Source organism: Macrobrachium nipponense, chromosome 6 (assembly GCF_015104395.2).
Source record: "Macrobrachium nipponense isolate FS-2020 chromosome 6, ASM1510439v2, whole genome shotgun sequence".
Lineage (NCBI taxonomy): Eukaryota > Metazoa > Arthropoda > Malacostraca > Decapoda > Palaemonidae > Macrobrachium > Macrobrachium nipponense.
Window position 1 is genome coordinate 75,400,573 of NC_061108.1, and position 15,472 is coordinate 75,416,044.

The 15,472-nt window shown below is 36.6% G+C and overlaps 1 protein-coding gene across 1 annotated transcript in view; it reads right to left on the bottom strand.

Moving 5' to 3' along the window:
• Nucleotides 1–7,128: 7,128 nt before the first annotated feature.
• Nucleotides 7,129–15,472, bottom strand: part of LOC135216869 (uncharacterized) — a 289,397-nt gene continuing 281,053 nt past the window's right edge. Inside the window, exon 5 of the mRNA XM_064252384.1 lies at nt 7,129–10,597. Coding sequence (XP_064108454.1) covers nt 9,912–10,597 — 686 coding nt within the window. The 3' untranslated portion in view covers nt 7,129–9,911. The remainder of the gene's footprint in view (nt 10,598–15,472) is intronic.

A 15,472-nucleotide genomic window follows, 5' to 3' on the forward strand; every position in this document is an offset into this window, starting at 1 on the left:
ATTCATGTTTTCGATTATGTTATTCGATGGTGTTTTTGAATTGTAACGATAAATGCAAACAACCCCGTTCCAGCTTTATTCATACTTACGGAAAGCTTCATTTTGCAGTTTTTTTATATATTCTTTCCCCCCATTGCTTAAAGCTATAGGCATTATTATTATTATTATTATTATTATTATTATTATTATTATTATTATTATTAGTATTATTGATTATTATTATTAGTTATTATTATTATTATTATTATTATTTATTAATTATTATTATTGATTTGATTTATTATTATTTACTTATTATTTATTATTTAATTATTATTTATTAATTATTTATTATTATTTAGTATTATTATTATTATTATTATTATTATTATTATTATTATTATTATTATTAAACTAAAATCCAGACGGAATGACGGGTCTTCATATTATTTGTTCATGATATTTGCACACGCGTTACATGTATTTTTTTTTTATTGGCAGCACATTTGTTAGAGCCTGTCCAGACTGTCTTTTCTTCGTTATCATGGTTCTGTCGTATTCTCTCATACCCTGCTATAAAACCCTTCCATGTTTTCGTCATGCAGAGGGGTTCTCTAAAATGTTTATAAAAAGCTATTTACCTTGAAACGTGAACAAAAGTTGTAGTTAGGCACTCGGTCAAACATCTTGTAAAATCGATAATGCGAGTGATTTATTTCCATTACAATAAAAGGTTTTTGACCCTGCACCATCACGAAGCAGATTTCCTATAAAACTGAACATCGGCAAACAATGTCAAGTGGTTTCCGATATAAAATACAATGCTTGACTCGGCAAGACATTGGTAATTATTATATTCTTGAATGCCCATTCTTGAATCTGCACTAATCATCAAAACTTAAATAACGTTCCATAGTAATGTTCCATACGTGTACCACATAACACAGACTAGGGCGTACACACAGATACAATCTGAAGTCTCTGTCTTTCTCGCACGAATGATAGGATAAGTGAAAAAATTATTTAGCATAAAAAATATCAGCCAGACTGTTGAAAACAAAATAAAACACCGATATGAAAGACAAAAAGTTACGTCTAACCTTCTGCCCCTTCTTCTGTAGGTTTCATTCGAAAAATGAGATACTTGAAGTGAAAAAGATCAAATATAAAATATTTTGCGTAGATTCATGTTATCTACTTAAGTCATCCTGTCACAAGGAAGTTTGGGGCTTTCTTTAGATAGTAGCAAAAAGGTTTAAAAATATGGTTTGGCTCCAGATCAGATTAAAGAATCTATCGTTACGACCCTTGCTTTTTGATAATTTATGACAGTTCTAAATATACGTATTTAAGTGTATTTCTGTTGATGTTCTCCCCATTCGAAAGAAAAGGTGCATGATTGTAACCCGGTTAGAAGATATTCACGATCATTCATTTATTTCATACTTCCTGATTGGAAAATATGCGGAAATAACGTTATAATTTTCATCTCGCATATTGTTATTAATATTTCTTTGCATTTTTTATCAAGTTAAAACAAGGACCCCAGATCGAATCGAAAAGTATAGTTATTAGTATGGTCTTTGCCTCGTTGCGATGTCAGTGATAGTTAATCGTTGAGAAAGTTAACGGTCATATAGACAATGTATTATTATTATTATTATTATTATTATTAATTATTATTATTATTATTATTATTAACCTCACCTTTGGGACCTAAAACACATCCACGGAGTATTAGTAAAATTTCTCTATGTAATGAGCACCACCAAAAATTTTCGTCGCACAGTGATGTAATTTTGTAGTACAGTACTAACATGCAGTCGGGGCTTTTTCTGTTATCTTCATCTTGTAAAAATCTTTTTTATCTGGTAAAAACTAATAGGAAACTGCCTTTATGCTACTTTATCCAATTGTTTTTGTGCCGAACATCTGTTTTAGCCATAAGTTAACAAAGAACTGTTGCTCAACTTTGTTGAATTGATGACCTTTATACAGAAAACTTGTACAACATTAGACACATCACTCACATACACAGAATGCACACACACCGAATGCTCTATGGAAGAGTTTATAATTTTGTGCCCACTGCATTCTAAAATAAATGCGCTGTATTTAAACAAGAATATTCCACAATTTAGGAGAAGAGTGTAATAAACGTAATGTAAATTTTGTTTAAGCATTCTTTTTATCATCATTATTTCGCCTCCTCGTGGAGTGCATTTAATAAGTTTCCAAATGAAGGCATGAGTGATACACCATAAATAGATTAACTGGTTAAATGCTTAACAGTGCGGAAAATTTGCTGCATTTGGTCAGTCTCTTGATCAGGTATTCACTTATGTAATCACTTCTCTATGTCTATGTAACCGATCAAAGTCGTAATAGCGATAGAATTAGTCACAGCAATTTAGTATTTAAACGGTTTGCCTTTTGTTGCGGTTCTAAGGGAATATATATATATATATATATATATATATATATATATATATATATATATATATATATATATATATATATATATATATATCTGTGTGCGTGTGTGTGTGTGTGTATTTATGTTAATCTGTGTAAGGTGTAATACATGCCATTGTTTGGAAACTTATGCATTCCACGAGAGGAATAAATTATCAGTTAGAATTTTAACAAAAGTATTATAAAGAGAAGGCTGACCTTGCCGTATTATTTATTATTATTTATTATTATTTATTATTATTTATTATTATTATTTTATTATTATTATTATTATTATTATTATTATTATTATTATTATTATTATTATTTTGTATGATATATTTGGTGATATATCTATCTGGTCATAGTATAAAATGAAAATTGATTGTTTATATTGCGTTTACGTACAATTTCGTGGGGTTTTGAGAACATTAATTATTAGTAAAATTATTATGCTAATCTTTGCTTATAACTAGATAAGCAGTGGAATATCTTGGCAGGGTTTGAATGGTTGTGATGTCTTCCTCCGCGATTTCAGCGGTTAATGGCTAGTTAAAAAGTCGTTTGACAGGCCTCTCACCTTTTTCCGCAAGAAAAACCATTTGATCTCCTTTTTTTTTTTTTTTTTTTTTTCCACTTTGTGATGAACAATATTTATTCGGGAATAAATAAGTATTTGGTAAGCTGATAGTGCAAGCAATAATTAAATGTGTGATATCCTCCTCTCTTTTGTCGCCTTGGTTTATTTTTTCAGGCTAATGACGGTTTATCTGAAAAGCAAAGTTGCAGAAAAATGAGTGACTAATCTTTGCGATATTCATACTTTGATCACTGAGGTTTAGTATCAGTTTGTAGAAATTTCTAAGAAACCTGATTTTTTGTTTTTTGATAATAGTAAAAACATCACCAGCATTCTGCTTAAAATTCCCTTTTTTTATCTTAGGAATCTTGATTTTAATTCCTTCCTGCCACATATCTTCTTTGAGCCATATCACACCTTTATGACAAAATGTTTTTGAAAGATAATCGTAGAAATACTTATGCATCACCTCCATCTCCGGCCATTCATCTCTTACCTCCTTTTTCAAGTACTCATCTAAGTTGGTTGGCTCTCTCAACTCTTATGGTTTCAGCAGGAGCAAGCTGATATATCACACGCTACTTTCCTTGGGGGAACGATTGTGAAAGATATGCCCAAGTCATTTCGATCTGCCGTTCGTCATCATCTCGTTTGCATAGGGAACTTCCGCAGTTTTTCTTATTTAATATTTGCTCGTAGCCTGCCAACTGACTGAGATGTTGTCTTCACAGCTTGATTCTATTATTGATAAAATATTTAAACTTCAGACTCATTGACATACCATGATTCATGTCCATTTAGCAATACAAATCGTGCTAGGCTCATGTCCAATCTTTGTCTACAGTTTTAGTTAATTTGACTGTCAAATCTGTTTCAGCCTGCCAACACAAGGGAACCAATTCTGTTTAAGGGTCATTGTTCTTAAATATTAAAAGGCTCCACCTTTTTAATATTTTTACAATTAAGGTTATTCCGTCCCGTTGTTTGCATTTTGTATCTCTGAAACATTAAGAATATAATAAATTTCTGCCTAGGAGGTGATAAAATGAAGTTTCTTTTCCTCCCTAATAAGACATATGAGACAACAAATAGGACTGATGGGATTGGAATGGATTGGAATGACGTGATTATGGGCTTACCGACGTGTGGGCGCCATGTTGATGTGGAGAAAGATGAGCAGGGTCCCAAAATGTAGATTACTATACCATAAATTACTTTTCACTCAGAAAACAGAACAGCAGAGCACAAGGAATTTGATTTCGCAAGGGGTGAAATATCTTAATGTTGTAAATATATTTAAGTAAGTTTATGAAGGTCAGGTGCTCTGGAGTACGTTTTTAACGTTCCCAAGCTTTGAATCAGTGTTCAAACGATTTGAATCATTGAGGTAAAGTGCTTTACCTTTTCGGGGGATAGGGTAAATCACGTCGAAGATTTATCTGATGGACAAAATATGCCAATCAGAATAATGTAATAACTGTACCTTTGGAAGCAAATGTACATACTGGAAAAAATATAGTGTGCCAGATATAAAATATGAATCAGATGGACAAAATGTACCCAGAGAATAAACTGTACTCAATATATCTGTAGTACTTTATGCATGAAATGTAAAAATGACCTCGATGACAAACGTACTTAGTATACCAAAAGTACCCAAGGACTGGTAATATGTTTCGAAATGGACCCAGTGTGCAAAGTTTACCAAATGTTACAATGAACAAAATGCACAAAAAGTACCCCATGAACAAAGGATAGCAAATTCACCCAGTGCACACACTGTAATCAGGTTCAATATGTACTCAACAGACAAAATGTACTCAGAGTGCAAAGTGTACTTACTGAACAAAATCGAGAATACGGAACTATTAGATAAAAAGCTTGAATATAAGAAATGTTATTAATATTTCAAATTTTCTTTGGTTATGTACCCAAGTGATCCGGTGTGCTAAGTGTACTCAGCATTTTAATTCAAAAATTGTGCCAAAGGGATTTAATATAAGTACTGGACCTAATTATTCCTTAAAATTATATACCTATTGTACCAAATGTATTCAATGCACCATATGTAAATAATGTACCCAGTTTACCAAATGTTCCCAGTGGACAAGTTCCTATTTAATACATCCGATAAGGAAAAACAGACGACACCCATATTCATACATAGATTGTTTCGTAAGAACAACAGACACATATGTAATTATATACTACACGTGTGTGTGCGTGTAATCAGGTTCATTCTGTATTGTATAATAGAACTGTTCAGTGATTTGATTGGAATTCTGGTTTGCGACGTATGAATGACAATATATATGCAATAAGTTATCAGTGGATTGTATTCACGAAGAAACACAATGTTCTTTTTCACAGGAAAACGATTGTCTTTCGAAAGAACTTTGAGTTTTTGGAAATCGGAAGATGAGGGTAGTTTCAGAGCCATTACGTTATGCATCTCCAGCCCAATTTAATCATTGTGCCAGTGGTTCCTCCCAAGTGGTGGAGGGGATTTCGGGGTTTCTGGGGATGGGAGGAACTGTGACCACAAATTGACAGGCTCAAACTAGCCATGGGAGCACACAAAACACAATGTACATCGGTCTGCACTATTGAGAGGTCATGCTGGGCTTTCTATCCGCTAGTTTGTGTGAATATGTTAGTAGTATTTTGTAGCATATTTGGAATGCGCTTTTTGAGACAGACATTTTTTTGGGGGTGGGGGTGGTGGGGGGATGCATTCTGACATAAGGTGAAAGGGTGCATGGGCCAGAAAAGGTTGAGAACCTGTGCTATTGTTTATATATCAACTTGCAAACGATATGGCTTCCCAACAGTTGCCAGCTCGTCCTTCTCGATCCTAGCCATTCGATCCATACTAATGCAGACAAGAAGTGAAACTATCACTTATTTCTTGCTTCGAAAATTTAAAATGCGACCCCTATCCAGCTTACCAATTACTCTTATCGCTTCGATTCTTGTAACGAGCAGCACCAAATCGTCGCAGTTGACAAGTAATGCAGTAATGATATTGTATGTGACACCTTTTAATGTTTGTATTTTTGCCATTCGTTTGATATGTGTTTAGAGAAACTTTCGGGAAATTCAGTAGGTTTTGGGTTCAGCACGCAATCGTCATGATTGTGGGTCATCGAGTACTATCTTATCGCATTTCACAGTTTTAGTAAGGTTTACTTTTATCTGTAAGACAATGTGTACTGCATTTTGCCTCTAACACACTCCTCTATAGAATTCGTTTCGGTTTTTATCAACAATCCTTGATCATTATAGAAAACTGAAAATGTAGGAAAGCACCGATATTCTTTGGTCATCATTAAACATTGTATTTCTGTAGCCTAATTTAGCTTGCAGAGTAAGTTTGATGACTGTACATATTATAAAAGTTTTATCATTCTGGAGTTCCACGTGCGTTATCAGTTTTGTTAGTCCATTTATTAGTAGCATAACTCATCTAATGTAGTTTATTAATTTCCTTTTTACGTGATTCACGTTGATGCTAATTCACAAAAGACTTTACCACATTGTTTAACCCCAATAACCTTATCCTCAGGTGTTTGATGGGCATCCGTGCCATAATTCTCTTCCGATGTTTATGGTTATTTTGTATGTACTCTTGTTATTGATCGACCGTGTAAACTAGAGGGAATTTATTTTTTTGAGTCGGTGAACTTAAAAAAAAATGGTAAGATATCTTTTGAATTAGGACTAATCCTGTTTTTTTTTTTTTTTTTTTTTTTTTTTTTTTTTTTTTTTTTTTTTTTTTTTTTTTTTTTTTACATTATAATTGAATTGGGGAGAATAGGGGGAAAGTATTTGAACCATTCTTCTGATCATTCCTTTATGATTGCCATCCTTTATGTTTTCTTGAAAACTCCAGGTTTTCCTGTAGATAGGTGCCTTCTCGGTATTCTGGATGTTGATGTTGCTGTGTTTTAGGATTGATTAATTTGTTTGCTTATTTACGAAGCTGCTGCCAAGCAATTTCATGATGGCTGAACTATTCATTAGTTAAAAAGGTAACTTTTTTGCAAACATTATTGTAACAGCAAAATCATTAGATAGAACAACTAAGAATTAAGTAGTGTAATGAGAATGCCAAGTATTTTAAAGACCATTTTATTAAATAAAAGTACACGCATCGCATCAATAACTATAATAAAATTCTTTACAATACTTAATGGCAGGATACTTTCCTATATATAATAATAACCACTCTAATGTACTTTTATTATCAGAAAAAAAAGATAATAAACAAACAAACAAACATGTATCTATAATCATGATCACTAGACACCCAGATATTTTTATGAAAAAAGCTTAACGTTAGGACAAAGACTTTTAGTGAAAAAATGAGGGGACAGGTGAATTGGCTGTGGTACAGTGGTGGTACATAGGGTCATAATCAAGGACTCTGAAAAGATGCAGAGCTGCAGGAATTATTCGGAACAATTTTGACCGCCCTTCGTTACCGCTCTATGGAGTTTTATGTAAGGGCCTCTTAATTTGCTCCTCTCGCCTTTGCTCTGCTCAAATAACCGTCCCTCCCTCCCTCCCTCCTCCCTCCTCCATCCCTGTAGTTCTCCTCTTTATGGTGTTGCGCATTCTACGCTTTGCGTCAGATCGACCTCTCCTTTATTTTTGGAATCTTTTCCGATTTTTTGCTGCTAGTATTTAGCCTGTCTGTCTCCAAATTTCTTCAGCAATTATATTTTAGTCATTCATGGTATGCTTATTTCTTCCGAAAATACCTTAGAATAAACATACACAGTTCCGAAATGAAGAGTTCATTGAAAAGTGGAATTACTGCCTCCATTTACTAGAAATATTACGTGGGAATAAATGATTTTGTTTTGCAGCTTACCAGGCTCTTCCGGGCCACATTATCTAGTCTTAAAGCCAGGTAATTCCTATTTATTAATTCATATTTATTCTTCATTCTCTTTCTGAATATCTCAAAGCCAGTATAAATTAATTTTCTTTGGTATTAAAATCAGCTTCAGTGTTATTAGTGATTGTGATTTGGGGTAATGTACCTAAGCATTATTAATGATTGTATTGATGTCTAATTTACATATTTACTTGTCTTAACAAACAGTTAATGTGTTTATTCTTTCACGATATTTACATTAGGGAAACATTGATAATTGTATTGAAGTTCTTGTTTTTACATTTTTGAAAAGCTAAACGTTTGGAATTGCAATAATCAAAACAATTTTGGCGTGAGGTGATATTGTTTCTGTTATGGTCATCCATTCTTTTTACATTTTTTCCTCGTGAACACAGTTTTTAATATTCGTTCTGTCATTTGTTATCTTTCCATTAAGATCAAAATCCTTGTTATCGTTGAACTGATAATTTTCAAGGAAGCTCTTACTCTTTCAGTTTTTATTCTGATTCATTTGAACAATTAGAACTACATTTGTTTTTTATTTCGGCAAATGGAGCATCGACGTCTACATCTTTTCAGTTTGGATGGTTGTGGCGGTGGTGGTGTAACTTTATTCCGTGACAGACAGGACAGACAGGTGAATGAAAGCCTTGTTTGTGGGGAGAGTCACAAGGAAATTCAGTTTATACTAAATGTAATCACAGGTATAATAACAAGAACAGACGTTCATGATTCTAAACTAAGCAGTTTGGGATTTGTGTGGAGTGAAATGTGTCATGTTTCATTTTCTGGTGTGTAGGAATTGGTCGGCGGATGATTAAGTACAGGTACTGTAAAACTCTGTAGCAAATGAAAAGGTGTTGGAAGAAAGTTATTTGACACCATTGTAAATGATACAGAGGAAGTATTTATCATGTTAAATGCTTTGTTTTTTAGAAGCCTGTCTCAGAATCCAGCTCACGAACGACTATAAAATATAGGAACATTCAGAGTTGAATGTATGGGGAAAACACTTACAAATGAAGATAACACACTATACGAATATTTTGTTGAAAATCTAAACACCACTCATTTTCTACTTCTCTTCCTTTCTCCCTTTCTCTTCTTGTTCTTCCTCCTCCCCTCCGCCTTTGGAGATTTGAATTGGTTGGGAGGTAGTCCTGCACCTCCCTCATCCCAACGGCGAAAGGCTCCAAATAACTTTGCAACACTTGAGAAGAGGAAGAAAAAGAGCAAAAGCTTTAATCCTGAATCGCTTCAGCAGTTGCCTTCCCGTAGTACTCGTTGTAGAGAAACCTAAATTGGACACGTGACAATGACAATAACCAGCGGTATAGTTATAGTAGTGTGGAGAAGCACCACTTAAAATTTTGGTCTATTTCTTTGGCCTTCTAGCAAAGGTGAGACTGAAAGTTTTATATATTTTTTTAATATTTTTTCTTTTTTATGCTTAGGAATAAAATTCATTTTCACACTCAGACTATATATAATGTATATAATTCTTGGCGCTGAACTTGGTTATCAGTGGCTGTCACTGTCTTTGATTCTTTTAAATCAAGATATGCATCGATATTTTATCGAGGTTGTTCGGCGGTGAAATTAGCCAAGTCAGTGACAAATCACTGAAATTGCCATCATCTGTTCCACCTTGGGAGATTCTTTCCTTTTTGACTAAACGACTAGATTTTTTTCGCAAATGAAATGTAACTCTTGCACTTATGTGTGTTTTTTTCTTTTTCTTTTTTCATCTTTACTCAAACAAATTCATTTTTCAAACACCGTAGCTGATTGCATTCCTCTTGGTAGGAATTAAAATAGGTACAATGGCGATAAGAAAGTGCTATTTACTTGCCTTTCAGAGAAAACATGGTTTGTCATTTCGGGATCACTCTTCGTGTTTCTCTCATTCATAAACACTATAAACGATACGCCATTTTGTCACTTCTTGGAATTTCTGACGTGTTCATTTCATGAAAGCACCTTGAAGAAGCACCCTTAAGTAACGGGTCTGAGTTCTTGGGGTCTTAGATCTAGCACTTGAGACCTAAAGTCCACTATGGAGTTTATCCTTACATCAGAGGTATTTCCGGATGACCCTGACTCGCCCATCTTGGCCCTGATATCCGTAGATGCCTGAGACCTGATGCTATTCATAGGCGACCTTATATCGTTCAGCTGAGGCCTGATGTCGTTCTGACTTCTGATGTCTGTGGCAGGGATACTGATCTGACTTCTGACGTCCGCCACGTGGCAGTGGAGGTTGCCGACGACGTTGTTTCTGAGGCTCACTGCTGGGCTTGGCATGTCAGGAACTTGCGACCTCGCTTCGGACATTTGCGACCTTATGTCTCCCCTCATGTCCGACATTGGCTGCCTCAGGTCGGTTATCTGAGACCTGATGTCTGTGACTTGAGGACGCATCTCTGACACTGGTGATTGCAGGTCGGTGACTTGAGACCCGAGATCAGTGACCTGTGAACGCAAGTTGTTGACTTGCTGCGTGCGCAGGTCAGTGTGCTGCGTCTCCTTGTGTCTCCGTAGGTCGACCTTTCTCTGGAAAGACCTGCCGCAGAGGTCGCACGCGAATGGCTTGAAACCCGTGTGCTTCCTGCTGTGCGTAATGAGGTTGGATGACTGACTGAAGGCTTTTCCGCACACGGTGCATTTATGGGGTTTCTCACCTGGAAAAAAAGAAAAAGAAAATGAATGGCGGTTAGGGTGAAATAAAGGTAGGAATTATATTCATAATTTGTTTGATAAATTAAGGAGCCAACGATTCTGTAAATAAATAACGTAAAACATATAGATTTGCCAAGGTTGCTACTCTCTCTCTCTCTCTCTCTCTCTCTCTCTCTCTCTCTCTCTCTCTCTCTCTCTCTCTCTCCCTTCATATTGTTTGTGCGTGGCATAGAGCAAGAGCAGAAGACCTTTCCTGATGGTCCTGAGCTCACCACTCGAGATAATGAGGCGGCCGCATTTAACTGTGTTAATTCACTCAGCGGCATTAAAATGATTAGTTTGCCGTGAATACTCTTAAGGATGGAGCCTTTACTTAATAAGACAAGGCGCTCTCACTCACCCACTCGGCCCGGAACATGTTCACGGAATTCAGAGAGAGAGAGAGAGAGAGAGAGAGAGAGAGTGAGTTTATTCTTTAAAAGATGAGCGTGTTTGCATGTTTTATATGCCGTGAAAGTGATGAAGTGAAAATTTTCATCTTATGAAAGAGACTTTAATTCATGAGATATATATATATATATATATATATATATATATATATATACACATATATAGTGGTATATATATATATATATATATATATATATACATATTATATGGTATACATATATATGTATACATATATATCTTTGATGATTTTCAGTTGTTTTCTGCTACAAAAAGGTTTTCTTACCAAGTTAAAACACGTGGCTTATAGATGTAGGCTTGGCTGAAGTATTGAGATATGATACATATTGATACATACATAGTAGGCTACCTCTGAAAACGAACACGGTAATTGAATACGCAGATTTATGCATTGCTAATCAGATTATCTATGCGAGCTCTGTGATTTCGACGTCAATATATTCCAAGGTTATTTCATCTGTAACGAGAATGAATAATGGATGTTCGATATTATGCCTGTTCAGCCATATGAAGGAATGCCTTTGTGTGGAGGTCGTCATATTTTGTAGTCACTTTCGTGAGTGGTGAAATCCGTTATTCTATAAAGTTCTATTGATGACATCACCTTGACGTGTCGTCGCGGTCGAACGACCTCCGCAACTACTGGAAAGAATCATCATTGATGCCTCGCGGAATGACTCGTCTAACGTCCCGCCCTTTGTTGCGTCGTCAGCAAAGTCCGGTAACTTTTCCTACTGAAAGTTAATCGTGAAGGTTGCAATATTGTACTATGCAACCAATCACTCAAGGGAAAGGATATCACACACAGGAATTCACATCTAGTCTAAAGCACTAGACAGCTTGCAAAAACCTTCGAAGGTATCGCCAACTACATGCGTTTAGTTCTCTGTAGATAAATTGTCTTTTTCGGGTCCGTCGCTTTTGGGTTGACAAAGGCGTCAAGTTACCCGTTCCATTCGCCTCTGAATTGAAGAAAAAAAAAGCGATAAGGCCGCTTTATCGTTATTGCTATTGAGTCTTGTCTGACGTCATAAGTTTTTTTTTAATAGAAGTACCCTAGATTGTAGAGTAATTAATACTTCTACATCACACACATAACCCCCTTCTTTTTTCTCCCCAACACCTCCCATTAAAATCCTACACACAGCCCTTGCCTGGAAATCCTCTGCCAAATCCTCCCACAAATCCCGGATAAAGACGCCATCATAGGGGAAAAGGGAAGGATGAAGGATGAAGGAAAAAACGAGAGAAGGTTAATAGCGGTGGAGGGGTTAGGGGAGGAAGAGGACCGCTCACACGCACACACCACACACACACACACACAGAGAGAGAGAGAGAGAGAGAGAGAGAGAGAGAGAGAGAGAGAGGAAGAGGAGAGAGGCGAAGGGGAGCGAAGCGAAGTGAGAGGAAGAGATAGTAGAAGATAGGTACAGGTTGGAGAGAGAGCGTAAAGGCGGAGGGGAGGAGGAGGGAGGAGGGAGAAGCGGAATAGAAAAGACCGGTGATGGGTGGTTATAGTAGTAAGGGTTAGAAGAGAGAATCGAAAAAATTCTGATTGAAAGATGAATGTTAGAGGCGAGGACAAAGAAAAAGCGAGGAATAGGAAAGGGAGAGAGGACGACGACGATGAAAGAGAAAGGGAGTTGTGCGAATAAAAGGGGAAATGAAATGGGAAAAATGAGAATGAGAAAGGGGGAACAAGGTGACGAATATTGGAAAAAGTCAAGAAAAACGCACACAAAAATTAAGAAACGGAATGAACAGGAGAGAGAGAGAAAGAGAGACGGAAGGAGAAAAGACTGGAACAAGAGAAGTAACCAGAATAGAAAAGTTGGGGGATAAATGTTGAAGTGAAGAGCGAAGAAGAGTATGGAAATCTGGAAAGAGAGAAAGCTTTGAGCTTTTGAGAGAAACTCGATGCGAAAGAGAAGAAAGGATAGAGCGGCTTCTCCCTATACACTCCCTCCCGGCTCCCTGCAAAAGAAAAAGTAAAAAAGGAGAGGGGAAAAAATCCAAAACTAAGCCCCAACTAGATGTAAAAGTAATTTGCTAATTAGTTCCCGAATTTTGACATGGCTCGACTAACTTTTGGAACAGCCCGAGAAAAAGTCCAGAGGTCTGGAATTAGTAGATGAGGCCATGGGGAAAGGGAGGGGAGGGATCTGAGGAAGGGGGAATTGGGGGGGGGGATACGAGGCGGTAGGAAAGGAGTATCCCCCTCCCAGAGAGAGAGAGAGAGAGAGAGAGAGATAGAGAGAGTTAACCAGGGCCAGAGTTTGCAGATCATTATCTCTTAAGGCAGACTTCAAGAGTACGTCACTCATATGGGCACTGTTTAGAGTTCTTTTCTATTTTCACGCTTATTTGTAGTAGTGTTAATTGGAATTATTAGATAAAGGGAATCTTTTTACTTATCTCATCTCTCTAACTAGAACTGTGATTGGGAGTCGTGCGAATCTTTCCAGCGTTCTTTCTCTGAGAAACGATGTTTTTCGTAAGCATTTCGTCCGGTCAGCTGGTACTGGTAGTTGTTGTGTAAAGATAACATCTTATGTATTGACATGAGAAACTTAGGGAAATATTTGTTTTTTGTGAATTTTAATCATTTTTGGTTAAATTGGCGCAAGAAATCCTCAGTCAAGGTATTTTGACCTTTCTGTACACGAGTATCTTATATACATGCATTTGTTAGTGAAAGTATGGGGGCACATATGCGCTTGGATGTATATTATATACAAACCATTATGTATATTGATGCGTGTGCAATTTATAACCTCAGCACATGAAGTTGCATGCTCGTGTTCAAGGGAATAGGATTCTTCTGTTAGTATGAAAGTTCGTTTATCAATTTGTTTCGTTAAATCACGTTTTCGCTTAGTTTGTCATCTTGCTTCTTAAAAACTATTTGCTATTCATGTAGGCAGACCGAAGTACGTACAGGGGTCTGAAAATCTACTACTAAATTTTGTCCAGTCACTCTGGAGTTTGGTATGTCTTCAGGCGTCATTTGTTTTGTTATAAAGCGAATAATTTTATCAAATGTCATTTTGGTAGAATATTTTTGTTTAAGTTTTTCCTGTAGCGTTGGAGCTAAAGACAAGAGACCTATTTATTACTAATTTTTTTCCTTTTTAAATAAGATTACTGTATAATCATTGACGAAGCGTTACTGCTCAGGAATAGCTCCTGATATAATTAATCACTATATGAATCTGTACCGCAATGAAGTCATCATGTTTTCCAAATTTCTCTTTATTCCAGTGGTCTTTCCTCTTTAGTTTCCCAGCTTGTTCTTTTCTTCAGCTCTCCTGTGGAACCAGTACACCCGCGTCCTTTGACATCTCTTCGTTGCTCAGTCTGTGCCAACCTTTCGCCCATCTTCTCTTCTTTCATTTCTCATAGAAACCTTCACCAACTGCACCTGCCCCTCTCCTCTTCTAGTATATCGTATCAGCATCATCATCATCATCATCATCATCATCATCATCATCGTCGTCGTCGTCGTCGTCGTAGTCGTCATCATCATCATCATCATCATCATCATCATCAGAACTCGCATCATCATCACCATTAAGGTCCCCAGGCGCCTAGGAGTTAGCTGGCAAGTGCCGTCAAAGTTGAGGCTCTAGACCTCGCACAAGAAATTTAATGCCCTCCGGTAAAAGTCCACGGGAAGGTTTTAAGCAAATGAAGACGGCAGGACGAAGGGGATTAGGGGGACATGGAGCTTCACCCTCCCTCGAAGCCCCCCTCCCTTATCCCTCTTTCGCACTTCCAAGGCAGAAGTTAATTAATGGTAGATTTTTACCTTGGCGCGTTGAGAACTCTTTGGAGATTTTCAACCAGGGATGTTAGCTGATTTGTTCATCATTGTGAGGGCGTCTCTCGTGGTCCGAGAAATGTGGTGTTAAAAGTGTAAGGTAAATACGATATGAGGGGGATTGGAAAGCTCTCTCCTGCCTCTTTTTAGCCGCTCCTGTTATTATTTTTCATGTGTTTTTATTGCCCTCGGTGTTGTTATTGTTATTATTTATAATGGATAGAGAGTACCTAATGTATTTTTGCCTTCATATTTTCCACAATATCTAGTCTGCGTTTAGTTTTTTGTATGGATGAAATTTGTATACTTGCGTCATAACGATTTTGGTCAACGATGCCATCTTTTATGGAATCTGAGAATTTGGGCAGTTGGAGGCGGTCAGTATCCCTTTCTTTCATTTGTACTTGGCTTTGTTGATTGGAGCCTCAGTGTTTATTAATGGCTGCTGGTTTATCAAGAGTGCAATATACAGAATGACGTCGTATGGTGACCATATAGTTATAGTCCTCGAATCTTGAACTGTTCCGAAACTTGTGAAGGTTATCGTTGCTTCCCAGTCTTCAGTTTGGGTTTTTTCGCTTGCAAGTAC